Source organism: Oncorhynchus clarkii, chromosome 25, assembly GCF_045791955.1.
Source record: "Oncorhynchus clarkii lewisi isolate Uvic-CL-2024 chromosome 25, UVic_Ocla_1.0, whole genome shotgun sequence".
In the NCBI taxonomy this organism is placed as follows: domain Eukaryota; kingdom Metazoa; phylum Chordata; class Actinopteri; order Salmoniformes; family Salmonidae; genus Oncorhynchus; species Oncorhynchus clarkii.
In genome coordinates, this window is record NC_092171.1 from 12,997,896 (window position 1) to 13,019,336 (window position 21,441).

Consider the following 21,441-nt stretch of genomic DNA (forward strand, 5'->3'; position numbering starts at 1 on the left):
AGTTGGAAATGTCTCATACACTTAGGTTGGAGTCATTAAAACTCGTTTTTCAACCACTCCACAAATGTCTCGTTAACAAACTATAGTTTTGGCAAGTCGTTTAGGACATCTACTTTGTGCATGACACAAGTAATTTTTCCAACAATTGTTTACAGACAGACTATTTAACTTATAATTCACTGTATCACAATTCCAGTGGGTCAGAAGTTTACATACACTAAGTTGACTGGGCCTTTAAACAGCTTGGAAAATTTCAGAAAATTAAGTAATGGCTTAAGAAGCTTCTGATAGGCTAATTGACATCATTTGAGTCAATTGGAGATGTACCTGTGGCTGTATTTCAAGGCCTACCTTCAAATGCAGTGCCTCTTTGCTTGACATCATGGGAAAAACAAAATAAATCAGCCAAGACCTCAGAAAACAAATTGGAGACCTCCAAAAGTCTGGTTCATCAGGCCTGAAGGTACCACATTCATCTGTACAATCAATAGTACGCAAGTATAAACACCATGGGACCACGCAACCGTCATATCGCTCACGAGGGAGATGCGCTCTGTCTCCTAAAGACGAACGTACTTTCCTGGGAAAAGTGCAAATCAATCCCAGAACAACAGCAAATGAGCTTGTGAAGATGCTGGAGGAAACAGGCACAAAAGTATCTATATCCACAGTAAAACGAGTCCTATATCGACATAACCTGAAAGGCCGCTTAGCAAGAAAGAAGCCACTGCTCCAAAACCGCCATAAAAAGCCAGACTGCGGTTTGCAACTGCACATGGGGACAAAGATCGTACTTTTTGGAGAAATGTCCTCTGGTCTGATGAAACAAAAATAGAACTGTTTGGCCATAACGACCATTGTTATGTTTGGAGGAAAAGGGGGAGGCTTGCAAGCCGAAGAACACCATCCCAACCGTGAAGCACGAGGATGGCAGCATCATGTTGTGGGGGTGCTTTGCTGCAGGAGGGACTGGTGCACTTCACAAAATAGATGGCCGCAGGAGGCAGGAAAATTATGTGGATATATTGAAGCAACATCTCAAGACATCAGTCAGGAAGTTAAATCTTGGTAGCAAATGGGTCTTCCAAATTTACAATGACACCAAGCATACTTCCAAAGTTGTGGCAAAATGGCTTAAGGACAACAAAGTCAAGGAATTGGAGTGGCCATCAACAAGCTCTGACCGCAATCCTATAGAAAATATGTGGGCAGAACTGAAAAGGCGTGTGCGAGCAATGAGGCCTACAAACCTGACTCAGTTACACCAGCTCTGTCAGAAGGAATGGGACAAAATTCACCCAACTTATTGTGGGAAGCTTGTGGAAGACTACCCAAAACGTTTGACCCAAGTTAAACAATTTAAAGGCAATGCTATCAAATACTAATTGCGTGTATGTAAACTTCTGACCCAATGGGAATGTGATGAAATAAATAAAAGCTGAAATATATAATTCTCTCTACTATTATTCTGACATTTCACATTCTTAAAATAAAGTGGTGATCCTAACTGATTAAATGTCATGAATTGTGAAAAACTGAGTTTAAATGAATTTGGCTAAGATGTATGTAAACTTCAGACTTCAACTGTATCAGACAAAAAAAAAATATTGATCGACCGAGAGTCCATTTTTAGACATACCCTAGGTTTGGATAAAATCAACTATACCGTGCATTCGTAAAGTACTCAGACCCCTTCACTTTTTCCACATTTTGTTATGTTACAGCCTTATTCTTATTTTGGGCTCCTGAGTGGCACAGCGGTCTATGGCACTGCATCTCAGTGCTCGAGGCGTCACTACAGACCTTGGTTCGATTCCAGGCTGTATCACAACCGGCCGTGATTGTTGGTCCCATAGGGCGGCGCACAATTGGCCCAGCTTCGTCCGGGTTAGGGTTTGGCCAGGGTAGCCGATCATTGCCATCAGGTTTGATGGAGAGTGTCGCTGCACAGCTCCATTTTGTTGCTCCCAGCCTATAGACAGAGATTAAAACAGGAAGCCCCCGCACTCAAATCTGTTCAACGCTGGTCCGACCAATCGAATTCCACGCTTCAAGATTGCTTTGATAAAGTGGACTGGGATATGTTCCGCATAATGTCAAACAACAACATTGATGAATACGCTGATTCCGTGAGCAAGTTTATTAGCAAATGCAACATGACCGAATGCAAACAGTGTAGCTATTCTCTCCGCAAAGCAATCAAACAAGCTGAGCGTCAGTATAGAGACAAAGTGGAGTCGCAGTTCAACGGCTCAGATACGAGTGGTATGTGGCAGGGTCTACAGTCAATCACAAACTACAAAAGAAAAACCAGCCCCGTCGCGGACTACGATGTCTTGCTCTCAGACAGACTAAACAACTTCTTTGCTTGCTTTGAGGACAATACAGTGCCACTGACACGGCCCGCTACCAAAACCTGCGGGCTCTCCTTCACTGCAGCCAATGTGAGTAAAACATTTAAACGTGTTAATCCTCGCAAGGCTGCAGACCCAGACGGCATCCCCGGCCGCGTCCTGAGAGCATGCGCAGACCAGATGGCTGGTGTGTTTACGGACCTATTCAATCAAACCTTATCCCAGTCTGCTGTTCCCACATGCTTCAAGAGGGCCACCATAGTTCCTGTTCCCAAGAAAGCTAAGGTAACTGAGCTAAATGACTACCTTCCGTAATCATGAAGTGTTTTGAGAGACTAGTCAAGGACCATATCACCTCCACCCTACCTGACACCCTAGACCCACTCCAATTTGCTTACCACCCCAATAGGTCCACAGACGACGCAATCGCCATCACACTGCACACTGCCCTAACCCATCTGGACAAGAGGAATACCTATATAAGAATGCTGTTCATCGATTACAGCTCAGTATTTAACACCATAGTACCCTTCAAACTCGTCATTAAGCTCAAGACCCTGGGTCTCGACCACGCCCTGTGCAACTGGGTCCTGGACATCCTGACGGACAGCCCCCAGGTGGTGAGGGTAGGTAACAACATCTCCACCCCGCTGATCCTCAACACTGGGTCCCCACAAGGGTGCGTTCTCAGCCCTCTCCTGTACTCCCTGTTCACCCACGACTGCGTGGCCATGCACGCCTCCAACTCAATCATCAAGTTTGCAGACGACACTTCAGTGGTAGGTTTGACTACCAACAATGACGAGGCGGCCTACAGGGAGGAGGTGAGGGCCCTCGGAGTGTGGTATCAACGTATCACCGGGTAAAAACTACCTGCCCTCCAGGACACCTACACCACCTGATGTCACAGGAAGGCCAAAAAGATCATCAAGGACAACAACCACCTGAGCCACTGCCTGTTCACTCCGCTATCATCCAGAAGGCGAGGTCAGTACAGGTGCATCAAAGTGGGGACCGAGAGACTGAAAAACAGCTTCTATCTCAAGGCCATCAGACTGTTAAACAGCCACCACTAACATTGAGTGGCTGCTGCCAACATACTGACTCAACTCTAGCCACTTTAATAATGGAAAAATTGATGTAATAAATGTATCACTAGCCCCTTTAAACAATGCCACTTTATATAATGTTTACATACCCTACATTACTCATCTCATATGTATTTACTGTACGCTATACCATCTACTGCATCTTGCCATCTTGATGTAATTAAGCGCTCTGGAGAAGGTTTCATCAAGGATCTCTCTGCACTTTGCCCCGTTCATCTTTTCCTCGATCCCGACTAGTCTCCCAGTCCCTTCCGCTGAAAAACATCCCCATAGCATGATTTTGCCACCACTATGCTTCACTGTAGGGATGGTGCCAGGTTTCCTCCAGACGTGACGCTTGTAATTCAGGCCAAAGAGTTACATCTTGGTTTCATCAGACCAGAGAATCTTGTTTCTCATGGTCTGAGACTCCTTTAGGTGCCTTTTGGCAAACTCCAAGCGGGCTGTCATGTGACTTTTACTGAGGAGTGGCTTCTGTCTGGCCACTCAACTGTAAAGGCCTGATTGGTGGAGTGATGCAGAGTTGGTTGTCCTTCTGGAAGGTTCTCCCATCTCCACAAAGGAACTTTGGAGCTCTGTCAGAGTGACCATCGGGTTCTTGGTCACCTCCCTGACCAAGGCCCTTCTCCCCCGATTGCTCAGTTTGGCAAGGCGGCCAGCTCTAGGAATAGTCTTGGTGGTTCCAAACTTCTTCCATTTAAGAATGATGGAGGCCACTGTGTTCTTCGGGACCTTTAATGCTGTTGAAATGTTTTGGTACCCTTCCAAAGATCTGTAACTCGACACAATCCTGTCTCGGAGCTCAACGGACAATTCCTTCGACCTCATGGCTTGGTTTTTGCTCTGATATGCAATGTCAACTGTGAGACCTTATATAGACAGGTGTGTGCCTTTCCAAATCATATCCAATCAATTGAATACAAATTGTAGAAACATCAAGGATGATCAATAGAAACAGGATGCACCTGAGCTCAATTTCGAGTCTCATAGCAAACGGTCTGAATACTTGTGTAAATAAAGTATTTCTGTTTTTATTACATGGATGACGCTGGAGAGACAAAGCAGGTACGGGGAGTCAAACATTTAATATAGAACGGACATGGAACGAGACAGGAGCAGCATCAGCAAACGAGTAACACAAACAAAAGAAAATTAATACAGCAGTGGGGAACAGAGCAGTGAACTGACACATATAGGAGAGGAAATAAACGGATGATGAGTGAGTCCAGGTGAGTCCAATATCGCTGATGCGCGTGACGAGGGAAGGCAGGTGTGGTGTGCGTAATTGATGATGGCAGGAGTGCGTGATGCAGGGCAGCCTGGCGCCCTCAAGCGCCAGGGGGGAAGAGCAGGAGCAGACGTGACAGTACCCCCCCTTTAGGTGTGCCACCCGGCGTGCCACCTGGGTGAACCGGCCGGGACATGGGCGCTGCGCAAGCTGGTTGGGGCGTGGAAGCCTGACGAACCGGCAGGAGCGTGGGAGCCGGGCGAGCCGGCTGAGGCATGGGAACCTGACGATCCGGTAGAGGCAAGGACGCTTGTCGATCCTGCTGCAAAGAGGGAGCCCAATGATCCGGTGGAGCGTGACGTGGGATGGAAACCTGCCGAGCCAACCGAGGCAAGGAAATCTCTGGAGCCAGCCAGGGCATGGAAGCCCGACGGGCTGGGATAGGCACCCCCGGTTCCATCGACGGCGATCCAGAGCCGACGTCACCACCACCCGGAACACCAGTACTCCCCGATGCTTTGTAAGTTGGCTGATGCATTCTGTCACATGAATTGACGCTGGAGGGAGTAAGCAGGTACGGGGAGTCAAACATTTAATATAGAACGGACATGGAACGAGACAGGAACAGCGTCAACAAACTAGTAATACAAACAAAAAACAATTAATACAGCAGTGGGGAACAGAGCAGGGGAACTGACAAATATAGGAGAGGAAATAAACAGGTGATGAGTGAGTCCAGGTGAGTCCAATATCGCTGATGCGCGTGAAGAGGGAAGGCAGGTGTGTGTAATAGATGGCAGGAGTGCGTGATGCAGGCCAGTCTGGCGCCCTCAAGCGCCAGGGAGGGAAGAGCGGGAGCAGACGTGACAGAAACTCCTACTAGAAAACTTGTAACCTATAAAATATTCTGGGCCCTCAGAGTTTCCTGAGCCAGTGAGCTCCGGACAGATATACACAGCTCTAGGCTATTTGCTCACGGGATAAGAAGTAATCACTCCAAACAAAAGACAATGAATAAATTGACAACTCGTAAATGGAATGAAATAAACCAAAACATTTTTCTCACACCTAGGTCGTGCGCTCTGCAAACAGCATCACATGTCCTACAATGACAATGGTAATACTGTAATACTATATTGAATGTATTAACAGAAATTACTGTAACAAAACAAACATTGTAGATTAGAAATGATGGTAATTAACAGTAAATGTCCTACTGGTGGTGTGTCATCCCCCACAGCCTCCAAAATGGATTATTCCACTCAGACAGCCATGAATCAGATAGGTGTCTCGTGTGCCATACATGTTTTATATATATATTTGACACTGTAATGTAACAAAATCACCCGCTGGCCAGTTGGGCAACCACTACGCGCACTAATACTCCAACACACATATAAACACACACTGCATCATTTACTCACACACACATAATGCACACATACATTTTTATAGACTCTACATACACCCCCTTACATACAATTGTCATCTACGCTGCTTATCATATATCCTGATACCTAGTCACCTAGTCTCCTATACATACAGTTGTCGGAAGGTTACATACACTTAGGTTGGAATCATTAAAACTCGTTTTTCAACCACTCCACAAATTTCTTGTGAACAAACTGTAGTTTTGGCAAGTCATTTTTCCAACAATTGTTTACAGACAGATTATTTCACTTATAATTCACTGCATCACAATTCCAGTGGGTCAGAAGTTTACATACACTAAGTTGACTGGGCCTTTAAGCATCTTGGAAAATTCCAGAAAATTATGTAAAAGCTTTAGAAGCTTCTAATAGGCTAATTGACATCATTTGAGTCAATTGGAGGTGTACCTGTGGATGTATTTTAAGGCCTACTGTCAAACTAAGTGCCTCTTTCCTTGACATCATGGGAAAATTAAAAAGAAATCATCCAAAACCTCAGAAAACAAATTGGTCTGGTTCATCCTTGGGAGCAATTTCCAAACGCCTGAAGGCACCACGTTCATCTGTACAAACAATAGTACGCAAGTATAAACACCATGGGACCACGCAGCCGTCATACTGCTCAGGGAGGAGATACGTTCTGTCTCCTAGAGATGAACGTACTTTGGTGCGAAAACTGAAAATCAATCCCAGAACAACAGCAAAGGACCCTGTGAAGATGCTGGAGGAAACAGTACAAAAGTATCTATATCCACAGTAAAACAAGTCCTATATTGAGCAGGCCTTTCTAATCGACCTGGCCCGGGTATCCTGGAAGGATATTGATCTCATCCCATCAGTCGAGGATGCCTGGTCGTTCTTTAAAAGTAATTTCCTCACCATCTTAAATAAGCATGCTCCTTTCAAAAATTATGTGGACAACTACAAATACCTAGATGTCTGGCTAGACTGTAAACTCTCCGTCCGGACTCATATTAAACATCTCCAATCCAAAATCAAATCTAGAATCGGATTTCTATTTCGCCCCAAAGCCTTCTTCACTCACGCCGCCAAACTTACCCTAGTAAAACTGACTATCCTACCGATCCTCGACTTCGGCGATGTCATCTACAAAATAGCTTCCAAAACTCTACTCAGCAAACTGGATGCAGTCTATCACGATGCCATCCGTTTTGTTACCAAAGCCGTTTATACCTCCCACCACTGCAACCTGTATGCACTAGTCGGCTGGCCCTCGCTACATATTCGTCGCCAGACCCACTGGCTCCAGGTCTATGCTAGGTTAAGCTCTGCCTTATCTCAGCTCACTGGTCACGATAACAACACCCACCCGTAGCACGTGCTCCAGCAGGTATATCTCACTGTTCATCCCCAAAGTCAACACCTCCTTTGGCCACCTTTCCTTCCAGTTCTCTGCTGCCATTGACTGGAACGAATTGCAAAAAATGCTGAAGCTGGAGACTTATATTTCCCTCACTAACTTAAACATCAGCTTTCTGAGCAGCTAACCGATCGCTGCATCAATAAATAGCCCACCCAATCTACCTACCTCATCCCCATATTGTTTTTATTTACTTTTCTGCTCTTTTACACACCAGTATCTCTACTTGCACACCGTCATCTGCTCATTTATCACTCCAGTGTTAATCTGCTAAATTGTAATTACTTCGCTACTATAGCCTATTTATTGCCTACCTCCTCACGCCACGACAGTTTTTTCTATTGTGTTATTGACTGCATGCTTGTTTATTTGTAACACTGTGTTGTTGTTTGTATCGCACTGCTTTGCTTTATCTTGGCCAGGTCGCAGTAGTAAATGAGAACTTGTTCTCAACTAACTTACCTGGTTAAATAAAGGTGAATAAAAAATAAATAAAAAAAAATAACCTGAAAGGTCGCTCAGGAAAAAAGAAGCCACTGCTCCAAAACCGCCATAAAAAAGCCCGACTACAGTTTGCAATTGTACATGGGGACAAAGATCGTACTTTTTGGAGAAATGTCCTCTGGTCTGATGAAACAAAAATAGAACTGTTTGGCCATAATTACCATCGTTATGTTTGGAGGAAAAAGGGGGAGGCTTGCAAGCCGAAGAACACCATCCCAACCGTGAAGCACGGGGGTGGCAGCATCATGTTGTGGGGGTAATTTGCTGCATGAGGGATTGGTGCACTTCACAAAATAGATGGCCGCATGAGGAAGGAAAATTAAGTGGATATATTGAAGCAACATCTCAAGACATCAGTCAGGAAGTTAAGGTTTGGTCGCAAATGGGTCTTCCAAATGGACAATGACCCCAAACATACTTCCAAAGTTGTGGAAAAATTGCTTAAGGACTACAAAGTCAAAGTATTGGAGTGGCCATCACAAAGCCCTGACCTCAATCCTATAGAAAATGTGTGGGCAGAACTGAAAAAGCGTGTGCGAGCAAGGAGGCCTACAAACCTGAATCAGTTACACCAGCTCTGTCAGGAGGAATGCGACAAAATTCACCCAACTTATTTTGGGAAAGTGTGGAAGGCTACCCGAAACGTTTGACCCAAGTTAAACAATTTAAAGGCAATGCTATCAAATACTAATTGAGTGTATATAAACTTCTGACCCACTGGGAACGTGATGAAAGAAATAAAAGCTGAAATAAATATGTATCTCTACTATTATTCTGACATTTCACATTCTAAAAATAAAGTAGCGATCCTAACTGACCTAAGACAGGCAACCTTTACTCAGATTAAATGTCAGGAATTGTGAAAAACTGAGTTTAAATGTATTTGGCTAAGGTGTATGTAAACTTCCAACTTCAACTGTGTCTACCCCTATCGATCCAGTACCCTGCACATTGTTAATATGGTACTAGAACTGACCCTGTATATAGTATGCTTACTTTATCGTGCCTTTCTTATTTTTATTTCTTGCGTGTTTTTGTTCTCTTTTTAGTATTACGTTTTTATTGATTACTGCATTGTTGGGGTTAGCGCTTGCAAGAAAGGCATTTCACTGTACTTGTACATGTGACATTAAAACGTTCAATTAAACCATACTGCAGCAACCCAAGGCTATGTGTTGCCTGACTGCTGCTCAAGCCCACCTCTGTTCTCCTCATTGCCTTCAGGTCACCACGCGGAGACAGATAAGTACAGAGGATTAGACAATGGGGGTTCTTTTATTTTCTTGTCTTACTTCATTTCATTTACCACAGTAACACACTTGTTCTGTTCTGACTAGCAACGTCCAATTTACAGCCACATGGTGTGTTTTAGTTTTGTTTCCAGACAGAAGTCCTAGACAGGTTCCGCCATGCTTTATCATCAGCCGACGAGGAACAGGGTGAAACTTGAACAAAAACTCTTTGCCTATTGGGCCTGTCAGAGAAGATGGCTGCCAAACACTGTTTCAATGAAAACAATTGATCAGTGACTTGACATTCAGAAGAGAATAACATTGACATAAAAGCATAACAACTCACAGATATTTGAGGTTTTCCAGGTCTTCAAAGGTTCCTCTGGGAATCCGTCTGATATGGTTGTTGTTGAGGAGGCTGTGAAGGCAAGAGAATGGCCATTACTTGAAAGACCTAACCAATGGACTATTACACTTACACAAAGTGAATCCATACAGACTAGTAGAAACAAGTTGAAAATTGTCCATGCTGGCGTACTATTGTGTCAAGATCTAATGCTAGGCCAATGCCAGTCTAAACAGAGTTCAACCTTCCAGAGTACATAATATAGTTCAGATCCCTGGCACATTGTAGCTGTTCTATAGAGCATCTGGTTTGAATCCTACACACTGTCACAATTTGTTCTGCATTTATAATGGCTGCCAGATCTATGGGGTAGAATCTGGACAAGGATCAATAATGGCTGTCGTAGACTTTCTTCAACACTACAATATCCTTTTCCAATAAAGGCCTGAGTTGGTGATCCCTCAACTTAGTGCCATAGAAACGGGAATTAATGCAGAAAAATCTGTTTTAGAAAAGGGTATGATATGTATAAGCAGAACATTAATTGGGCAGAACATGCCTCTTCACCTTGCTCTTATGCCTAAAAACATTTGGCCTCAATTGGCTTCTTTTGAAAATGTTGGTGATGGATGCTGTCCCAGGGGCCTTTGCACCCTGCCTTGGATTTTTCTTTCAACTTAAAAACTGATGAACTCTACATACACTATTGTATAATCAATGTTCAGAGTGACAGCTAGACACAGTCTGTCACAGACTGAACCAGAAAAATACAGGCAGTAGGCCCCTCCAGTCTTTCCTTCATGTAGGAGCCAGACATCTATTTCAGTCTGCCTGAGACACTAATAATTGAACTGTCTACCCAGTTGAAAGACCGGCAAGCTTTAGATCCTGTGTTATTTTTCAGTCTGTGAGCAGGAGGTTGAAGCCGTGAAGAGTCCTCTATGAAACACGGAGCTCCATAGACTACATGGCTAGCCGGTCGGTCTGATACCGTAGGAAAATCTCATCTGGTCTTTCTCTTTCTTAACATTCCCTGGCCCTACCTTTCTCCATGGACAGCTCTTCATATTCATACACTAGCCTCATAGGCTGATCCCTGCCACATGGCTGACTGTAGGCTAGCAGGGCTGGGCCATGATAAATGGCTGGGAGAGTGAAGGGGAAAAATAAATTCCTCACAGATTATGAGGTGACCTACATGTGTGAAAGAACAGCAGAACGGAGAGCAAGAATCTGCCACTCAGTGTTCATGTGTGTGGACTGAATGACTGGCTACAGGACTTTCCAGGGACCACTAATGATGTGACGTGTTTCTGAGTCTTGGGACAAAAGATAAACAAAGAGAACTGGGTGTTTATGGGAAGAGATGTGGCTTACAGAAGTAGTTGACTCTTGATCCATGGCGATTACATAAGTGTGTATGCTCTGTTAATTAAAATGCATTTGCAGTGAGTTCTCCGGTAACCAAGTCAGTTACACTCTTTTCAATTGCTGAGTGTGTAGGGGAATAGACAAAGGAGGGAGGAAGGAGGGAGACTTACAGCGTGTTGAGGTTCTTTAGACGTTTGAAGGAGCCAGACTGTAAGTCCTTGATTTTGTTGAACCTCAGGTCTCTATGGAGGGAAAAACAGGAAACACAGTCATGAACAACATTGAGACAATCGAGTCTGTCCAACCAATCATCAACATGGAAAAGTTTTTACCCGCTGATGGCTATGAGGAAACAGGCTGATACAATGACTACAATATACTTCAGTATATTCCATGTGTATCCAAACCCCTTAGGAATCTCCACTAAACAGTGTTTATTATAAAGCATGAATAATAGTCACATTATTCATATTACAGGAATGCCATTCGTGAAGGTGTAATAATGGGGATTGGTTTACTTAACATTGCCCTAAAGCTAACAATGAAGAGATTTGTCATGGCTGTCAGGGAGACGAGGGAGTTTAGAAGCGTATCACTTTATTCGACCCTCTCATTATACAGTGATGAAATCATGTCATGACACTAACCACTCATGTCCATTATGACATATAACTTATCCTGATAGGCCCCTAACCCTTCACTGAAACACTATTTGGTTTGTAACTAAACGAGGTAGGTAGGCCATAATAGGGTTAAGTACTTAACCCATATAGAGCTAGATGCACGTTGTCTCATTCAGTGAAATGGGAACATTTCTAAACAATGAAGTTATGCTTGTGGAACTTAGCCTCTTAAGTCATTCGACCTTCAACTGAGTAATTTGCCAAATGTATTTTCATAAGACGGAGAGAAAAAACGCTCTGTAAGTGGAACCAGCTATCCATATGAAGGACATACTGAGGGGCACAAGAGAGAAGTTAGGGTTTGTTGCTGCTGCCTTGAAATTATTCCTATTTTCCTGTCATTACATTACATTGTCATACAAGTCACTGCCCTCAGACGGGCCATAATTGGGTGTTTAGAACAAAGAGCAGATAGCCTTGCTGCAAAACACTAACAACAAGGACCACAACCCAGTCCAGAAGACAGAGTCCAGCCACAGTAACAGAGGCAAGACAAGATGGTGTCGGTGTCACACCCTGATCTGTTTCACCTGTCTTTGTGATTGTCTCCACCCCTCTCCAGGTGTCGCCCATCTTCCACATTATCCCCTGTGTATTTGTACCTGTGTTCTCTGTTGCCAGTTCATCTTGTTTGTCAAGTCAACCAGCATTTTTGTGTCTCAGCTCCTGATTTCCCCAGTCTCTCTTTTTCTCGTCCTCCTGGTTTTGACCCTTGCCTGTCCTGACTCTGAGCCCGCCTGCCTGTCCACTCTGCCTGACCCTGAGCCTGCCTGCCGACCTGTAACTTTGCCCCACCTCTGGATTATTGACCTCTGCCTACCCTGACCCTGAGCCTGCCTGCCGTCCGGTACCGTTGCCCCACCTCTGGTTTACTGACCCCTGTCTGACCCTGAGCCTGCCTGCCGTCCGGTACCGTTGCCCCACCTTGGGTTACTGACCCCTGCCTGACCCTGAGCCTGCCTGCCGTCCTGTAATGTTGCCCCACCTCTGGTTTACTGACCCCTGCCTGACCCTGAGCCTGCCTGCCGTCCTGTAATGTTGCCCCACCTCTGGTTTACTGACCCCTGCCTGACCCTGAGCCTGCCTGCCGTCCTGTAATGTTGCCCCACCTCTGGTTTACTGACCCCTGCCTACCTTGACCTGTCTATTGCCTGCCCCTGTTGGATTATTAAACCATTGTTAATTCGACGTTGTCTACATCTGGGTCTTACCTTCATTACTGATAGTTGGAGACACAACACAGATATCTTTAATCTCTAAATGTAGGAGACGGAATGCTAAATCAATCCCCCAGCTACCCACATTCAACCATGAGTAATAGAAATAACTCATCAGCTACTCTGTAATGACCTTAACCTTCACTGACTGACTCCAGGTCAAAATACGCCCACATGCTCCACTAACAGAGTCATTCCAGTGACACCTTCTCTAAGTGTTGCTGAGTGGGTAACTGGGAGTGAAGTCATTTCAAGCATTCAAACTGTCTTTCTACTTTGTCAGTAAAGATGTGAGTTCTGTGTCCATTCTTTCACCTTTGCTGACATGGTCTTCTCTAAGACAGTCGACTTTTCAGTGCTGTGAATTCCATCTGAAACATGGGGTTCTTATTCACATTTGTTCTGTATTTGCTTTGCATTAATGTTGCCTAGTTACTAGGGCTGGGATGATACCAGTATCACGACACTCGTTAGTATCGTGGCAAGGAAACAAAACACAAATCGGATTGAACTTCTTTAGAAAAACAGCCCTAATGTTGGAAACAAACATTACGTTGTCATCCAGAGTCACATTTATTTAATTTCCAAGCTATAGCACAAAATATTTTACATACAGCAGGTTTTTAAAGGACCGAAGAGTTTCCTGTTTTCAAGAGTTTGGTCTGCTTCCTGTATCATCCCGGCCCTACTAGTTACCAGTGCTAGGGCTGGGCGGTATACTGTATTTTATGATATACCGGTATTGATGCAAGGACTGGTTTGGGTTTTTACTTTACCTAATATAACGGTATTTGAATGTATGGTTTGTGAAATGTGATATGCTGTGTGTAACAACCATTTTTATGGTTTACACCACTACTTGAGTAATCCCTCTCCCGCTTGGCATGGGAAACATATGTTAACATTGCCAACGCAATGCATCTCTCTCCCTCCATGGCGATATCCAACCAGATCTAGCCCCGCCCCCTGTCACTCAAGGAGCGCATTTCCTGTTGCTTGACAATGAGACACTTAGGGTTGTTTATAATTTTCCCGCATAATTGGGCTACCTTGAAAACGATGTTGCGGGTGAAAATATATTGGTCGCGGGTTCGGGTTTTTTGGCTTCTCCTAAATTGCACTGCGGCCGCCATGGAAATTTCTTACAAATATATATTTCACTGTTACCTGCTGCTGCTGACTATCAAGCATGTTATTGCTGACTATCAAGCATCTTGTTGCTGACTATCAAGCAGCTTGTTGCTGAGTGAGTGAGAGAGACTGAGTGAGTGAGTGAGCGGTGGGGAGGGCCGGAGGGGTGTGTGTGCTTTGAGACTGAGCGCTGCAGCAGGCAGCAGAGTCATCTGAGTGAGAGGTGACAGAGCAGGACCTTGCACTTCGTGACAATTTTTTACCAGGTGTAGGTAGACTATTTAGATTGTCATTACAGAGACACCTATTTCCAAACCCTTTTTCTATAAAACATATTAACGCGCTAGAACTGATGCGTGTCAAGAAATAACGGGGACAACAGGAAAACGACTTTAGGTGTTCTAGAGCGCATTAGATACATTTGCTCGGAGGTGGTTTAAACTGCATTCTAATATCGTCAGTTTATGGAAAACCATATGAAGCGAAGGGTTTTACGCTCAGTTCTTGGGTCTCGAGCGCAGCTGTTATGGGAAAAGGAATGAAAATGGCGTTACATGTGGAGAATGATACATTTGCATCTGTTGGCCATCGATTAGCCTATTAATGTATATACCTATGTAGGCTACTGTAGCCTACCATTTTATACAATAAACATGTTGAAATTACGATATCACTGGAGTCATTGCAAATCAATTTGTGACACTTGTGTACCCTATCTGGGGCTTTCAAATTGATTTAATCAGTGGTGGAAAAAGTACCCAATTGCCATACTTGAGTAAAAGTAAAGATACCTTAATAGAAAATGACTCAAATAAACGTGAAAGTCACACAGTAAAATACTACTTGAGTGAAAGTCTACAAGTATTTTATTTAAAATATACATAATAATCAAAAGAAAATGAACAAATAATTTCATATTCCTTATATTAAGCAAAACTGACGGCACAATTTTCTTTTTTTCTTTTTATTTATGGATAGCCAGGGGCTCCAACACTCATTTACCACATTTACAAAAGAAGCGTGTGTGTTTAGTGAGTCCACCAGATCGGAGGCAAATCAAATCAAATTGTATTAGTCACATGTGCAGAAAACAACAGGTGTAGTAGACCTTATAGTGAAATGCTTACTTACGAACTCCTAACCAACAGTGCAGATAAAAGTAACAAGTAATTAAAGAGGAGCAGTAAAGAAAAATAGCAATATATACAGTGGGGTGTCGGTACAGAGTCAATGCGCGGGGCACTGGTTACATGTAGGCAGAGTTAATTAAAGTGACCATCCATGGATGACAACAGAGAGTGGCAGTGGTGGGGGCAATGTGAATAGTCTGGGCAGCCATTTGACTAGATGTTCAAGAGTCTTATGGCTTGGGGGTAGAAGCTATTTAGAAAACTCTTGGACGTAGACTTGGCGCTCTAGTACCGCTTGCCGTGTGGTAGGAGAGAAAAAAAAGTCTATGACTAGGGTGGCTGGAGTCTTTGACAATTTTTAGGGCCTTCCTCTGACACCGTCTGGTACAGAGGTCCTGGATGGCAGGAGACGTGAGTGCGGGTTGGTAGTCATTTAGGCAGGTTGCCTTAGTGTTCTTGAGCACAGGCACTATGGTGGTATGCTTAAAACATGTTGATATTACAGACTCGGACAGGGAGAGGTTGAAAATGTCAGTGAAGACACTGCTAGTTGGTCAGCCTGTCCCTGCGGCCTTGTGAATGTTGACCTGTCCAAAGGTCTTACATCGGCTGCGGAGAGCGTGATCACACAGTCGTCCGGTACAGCTGGTGCTCTCATGCATGTTTCAGTGTTATTTGCCTCGAAGCGAGCATAAAAGTAGTTTAGCTTGTCTGGTAGGCTCGTGTCACTGGGCAGCTCTCGGCTGTGCTTCCCTTTGTGGTCTGTAATGGTTTGTAGGCCCTGCCACATAAGACGAGCGTCAGAGACGGTGTAGTATGACTCGATCTTAGTCCTGTATTGATGCTTTGCCTGTTTGATGGTTAGTCGGAGGACATAGCGGGACGTCTAATAAGCTTCCGGGTTTGAGTTCCGCTCTTTAAAAGCGGCAGCTCTAGCCTTTAGCTCAGCGCGGATGCTGCCTGTAATCCCTGGTTTCTGGTTGGGGTATGTATGTACGGTCACTGTAGGGGTGACGTCATCGATGCACTTATTGATGAAGCCAATGACAAATTTGGCAAATTTGACCACATCAACACCATTATCCCAGAAACCCTAGACCCACTCCAATTTGCATACCGCACCAACAGATCCACAGATGTTGCAATCTCTATTGCACTCCACACTGCCCTTTCACACCTGGGCAAAAGGAACACTATGTGAGAATGCTATTCATTGACGACAGCTCAGCGTTCAACACCATAGTGCCCTCAAAGCTCATCAATAAGCTGGGGAACCTGGGACTAGGTGCCTCCCTCTGCAACTGGATCCTGGACTTCCTGATGGGCCGCCCCCAGGTGGTAATAGTAGGTAACAACACATACGCCACGCTGCTCCTCAACACAGGGGCTCCTCAGGGGTGCGTGCTCAGCCCTCTCCTGTACACCCTGTTCCCTCATGACTGCATGGCCAGGCTCGACTCCAACACCATCATTAAGTTTACCGATGACACAACAACTCTGATCACCGACAACGATGAGACAATAAGGAGGAGATCAGAGACCTGACTGTGTGGTGCAAGGACAACAACCTCTCCCTCAACATGATCAAGACAAAGGAGATGATTGTGGACTACAAGAAAAGGAGGACTGAGTACTCCCCCATTCTCATTGATGGGGCTGTAGTGGAGCAGGTTGAGAGCTTCAATTTCCTTGGCGTCCACGTCACCAACAAATCAACATGGTCCAAGCCCACCAAGACAGTCATGAAGAGGGCACAACAAAACCTATTCCCCCTCAGGAGACTGAAAAGATTTGGCATGGGTCCTCAGATCCTCAAAAGGTTTTACAGCTGCACCATTGAGAGCATCCTGACGGGTTGCATCACTGCCTGGTATGGCAACTGCTCGGCCTCTGACCGCAAGGCACTGGTGCCCCCGCACATTGACTCTGTACCGGTACCCCGTTTATATAGCCCTGCTATTGTTATTTACTGCTGCTCTTTAATTATTTGTTATTCTTATCTCTTACTTTTTTTGTTATTTTCTTAAAACTGCATTGTTGGTTAAGGGCTTATAAGTAAGCATTTCACTGTCAGGTGTTGTATTCGGGCGCATGTGACAAATACAATTTGAATTGATTTGATTTATACATTATGGGTCACTCACTCTGTGAAATCCCTGCATATGGATCCAATTATGGAGCCCAACTTTTTAAATACTCACTTCCTTTCATATATGAGCCTCAACCAAGGCTGTGTGCACCACTGGCTAGAGTCGAGCAGGAGGAGCAGGAAGCCAGCTGAACGCCTTTCACCGTCTATCAGAAACACTTCTCTGATATCTGACCATCTACAGCCCCTTCAATATCAACAAAAGTCAAGTAACATAACATTTAGGGCTGGCACAATTACCGTATAACCGACGGTTATGGGTGAAGACCGTCATGAAAATAAAATAACCGTCATAACTAGGGCTGTGGCAGTCACAACATTTTGTCAGTTGGGTGATTGTCAAGCACATTACTGTCGGTCTCACAGTAATGGACCGTTAATGAACATAAAAACATTTAGCATCTCCTGGTTTCTACACATAGCCCACAATCATTTTAAAAAGTCTAATAAATCCATGATTTATTTTAGACAGGTCTAAAAAAAGCATGATATGAAGAAAATGTAGTCTATTTCAGAAGAAACGGAGAGCATAATCTGAGTTGTCCTTATGTTAGGTCCTGATGTGGCTATGCCATATGGCTGTGGGCTACACTAGTTCATTTAGCAGACAAGATTTTCTTATAATTCCGTGGCATTATTTTATATTATTTTATAGTATGAAGAATACAATATAACAAAGCTGAATAAAATCTAACTATTTTCTCCAAATGATTTGAGGGAGTGTGCACATTTTGTGTTAAGCGGGTAACAAAGAAACAGGTACTCCTATACGCTTCATTTAGAGTTATTAATGTTACTTCAGTTGTTCTACAAACGTTGAACTACATGTTTAGATTTTTATTACATTTTAAGGCTGCATGATGAGACTAATGATTTAGAAAAAAGTTACTTGAAAGGCATGAGTTTTGCTTTGGTTTTTTGCACAGGCCGTACACACTCCAATATGCTCTCATTCACAATTTGACAAGCACTTGATAATGCCTCGAATTTCACGGAGGCATCCCCTATGTGGCCATAATGCACCCTCAAAAAATCAATTTATTTTGCGGCCCAGAGTGCTGCATTGTGCCCTTGTCCCTGAGTGTGCTGCGCAATCCGAAGCGTCTCTCACTCACACAGCTCTCTGTCGCGTGATCTGGTATTTCTCACAGGCTACAAGTGAAGACAGACACATCGGGGATGCAACTGTGCGCGTCCTTATCCAATGCCGAGGTGCATATAAAAGATATTGGAAGAACTGTCCACATTTACTTTTCATCAACCAACAAGATGAGTTGGCCTAACGAACAGCAAAAGCACTAGCCTACGTCAATCTACTATCCCCCATAGTACAAAAGCCGACCTATTCTATTCTGTGTCAGAAATAAATATTCCAAACATAGTCTGGGACAGTTGTGGGATGCGATAGATCCCAAATTAATACAACCACTAGCATCAAAAAATATTTTTGGTGCAATGTGGCTTACGCAGCAGATCAGAACGTTTAGCTTAAAATGTTGATAAACTATTAGGCTGTTTCTTAACATTATAAGAGCAGCAATGTGCACATCGTAGTAGGCTATAAACGTGAATGGACCATAATCTATGCATTTAAATAGCAAATGGAGGACGCTTTTCCCTGTGGTTTATTTTCATGCCAGCCAGGTAGGCTATACACCTGTTGTAAATATAAGCAATGTGGTTAATATTAGGATACAAAAAGAAATGCAAGCATAATGGACCACATACCCAAAGCAATAATGACAAAAGGAAACGTTTCTGTCTCCAAAACAGCTCAACTTTTCAACAGTAGTCTCCTCCCTATCAAAATACATCAGAAGCAGTAGAAACATTCATCAGCCATGCTTCTATGCATACTCTACATACCTCCCATCCCTGCCCATGGATATTCACACTTTCCTAACAAAGCTGGTGTTTATAGATGGACGCTAACTGTTGGTGAAGAACGACTATAAGTTGTATGCCTTGAAGGGGAGACCCATCTACAGGCAGCCAACCTGGGAGTTAGGTAGTGCAGAACTCTGCCAAGGCATGCTGGAACAGGGGTTGACCCGCAGCCTCCAGGCTCGGGGAAGGAGAGGAGGGACAAGGGGCTCTGGGGGCTGCTACATGCTGGTTCAGGCAGCACCTTCGTACCTGTACAACTCAAACATGAAAGTAGAGGTGTGTGTGTGTGTGTGTGTGTGTGTGTGTGTGTGTGTGTGTGTGTGTGTGTGTGTGTGTGTGTGTGTGTGTGTGTGTGTGTGTGTGTGTTAGATTTAAGCATTACAAGATCCAGACACTAGAACCAGCCAAAGGGTGCTGAAAAGTGTTTGTGAGAAAAGACTAATGGGGTGCCCTCAGAGTGAAGCAGTGAACAAAAACGTTGGAGAGCTCAAATTACAAAGTGTACCTATCCATCACGCACACATTCTCTCCTCCAAGCACTTGGCTGATAATCCCTAAAGCTTACTTACAACAACGCTGTCCAAAATAGACATACAGCAACATTCTCCAAATAGTATGTATTTATTAGGGCCGGGACGATACCAGTATTGCGATATTCGCTAGTATCGTGGCAAGGAAGTAAAACACGAAGCGGATTTAACTTCTTTAGGAAAACAGCCCTAATGTTGGAAAAAAACTTTATATTGTCATCCAGAATCACATTTACTTAATTGCCACGCTATAGCACACAATATTTATACAGCAGAATTTTTCTTAAAGGACCAAAGATTTTAGTCTGCTTCGTGTTTCATTTTTGCCATGGAAAAAAGAATGTGATACTGGTATCACCCCGGTATTTATGGGAAAAGGGCAGAAATAAGTCAGGGCTGAAATACCAAGGGAGCACTTTATGGCTGTTGGTCTCAGATACATATCAGTATCAGGTAGGTAGACCACACCCTCTATTGATTGCGGTGGACGAATTATGCCTTTGTCAACAGAAGCACTTGTCCCCTAAAGTGTGTGTAGCCTACTATTACAGTATAGTAGAAGGACTGGGTCTCCCAACAGGGTGGATCACAAGAAACCCCAATCAGGCCAGATAAAGTCAGAGGGAGACCATTATTCCTACAGTAGCATCTAAACAGCAGTCCTGCAATGACTGTTTCACTGAAGACAACTAGTAGGCCTACAAATTCACATTCAAAACCTTCACCATTTACGAGCGTAATTCTTCTAACATTAATGGCCCGAAATTATCCTTCCTCAAATAGCCCTCAGTTGTTTGTCTGACTATGATAAACAACAGGCGAACAATATGGCATTGTGATCCCAGCAGTAAATGAGTTTACCATGCCAGATAAAGGAGCGTCTGGAGCCAGAGTGCTCGACACAGTGGCTTATCACCATGGAGTAGTGAGAAGACTGGGAGGAAGTGGAGTAGGGTCATGGAGTAGTGAGAATACTGGGAGGAAGTGGAGGAGGGTCATGGAGTAGTGAGAAGACTAGGAGGAAGTGGAGGAGGGTCATGGAGTAACAACAGGAACATATCGGGCAGACCTCCAATAAACAGCTACTTGAGCCTGTCTGTCTGTCTGTCTGTCTGTCTGTCTGTCTGTCTGTCTGTCTGTCTGACTCCACAGCAAACAGACACCTTTCATCAGCAGGAGATAGATTGTTCTTATTTTTTGCCTATTGATGGTCATTGAAGGGTTTTTGAACAAGCTTCATTGACAGAGTCCATTAACTCAAGTCCATGTTTTGATTGCGCTGCTCCCCCTCCAAAGCTTATCAGGCCACTGAAGCCCCCCAAAATTTGCACAATATTCCACTTTTCACCTTGACCAAGAACAGTAACACAAAGTTGCAGCAGAAACTGACTTGTCGGTCTTGGCACTGCAGATACTGTCGGAAACTGAAACCTGAACACAACACAGTTTTGATACAGTGCAAACTTTTTGGATGCATTGGCTTGACTCCAGAGGGAAAACAAACTGAAAGTATCTTGGATCTACCGCCCAGCGCCCACACAGATAAACTGTGCCACCCTGCCTTAATCAGTGTACTGATAATAACAGAGCAAGGTCCATACTGTCTGGGAATACATTTATACTGAACACAAATATAAATGCAACATGTGAAGTGTTGGTCCCATGTTTCATGAGCTGAAATAAAATCTCTCAGAAATGCTCTCAAATTTTGTGCACAAATTTGTTTACATCCCTGTTAGTGAGCATTTCTCCTTTGCCA

General features: G+C 44.0%; 1 protein-coding gene across 1 annotated transcript in view; it reads right to left on the minus strand.

Annotated features, from left to right (window-relative positions):
- LOC139383680 (peroxidasin) overlaps positions 1-21,441 on the minus strand; it is an 88,739-nt gene that overhangs the window by 52,206 nt on the left and 15,092 nt on the right. Inside the window, exons 2-3 of the mRNA XM_071128222.1 lie at positions 11,126-11,197; positions 9,585-9,656 (exon numbers count right to left, since the gene is read on the minus strand). Of these exons, the coding sequence (XP_070984323.1) occupies positions 9,585-9,656; positions 11,126-11,197 (144 nt within the window). The remainder of the gene's footprint in view (positions 1-9,584; positions 9,657-11,125; positions 11,198-21,441) is intronic.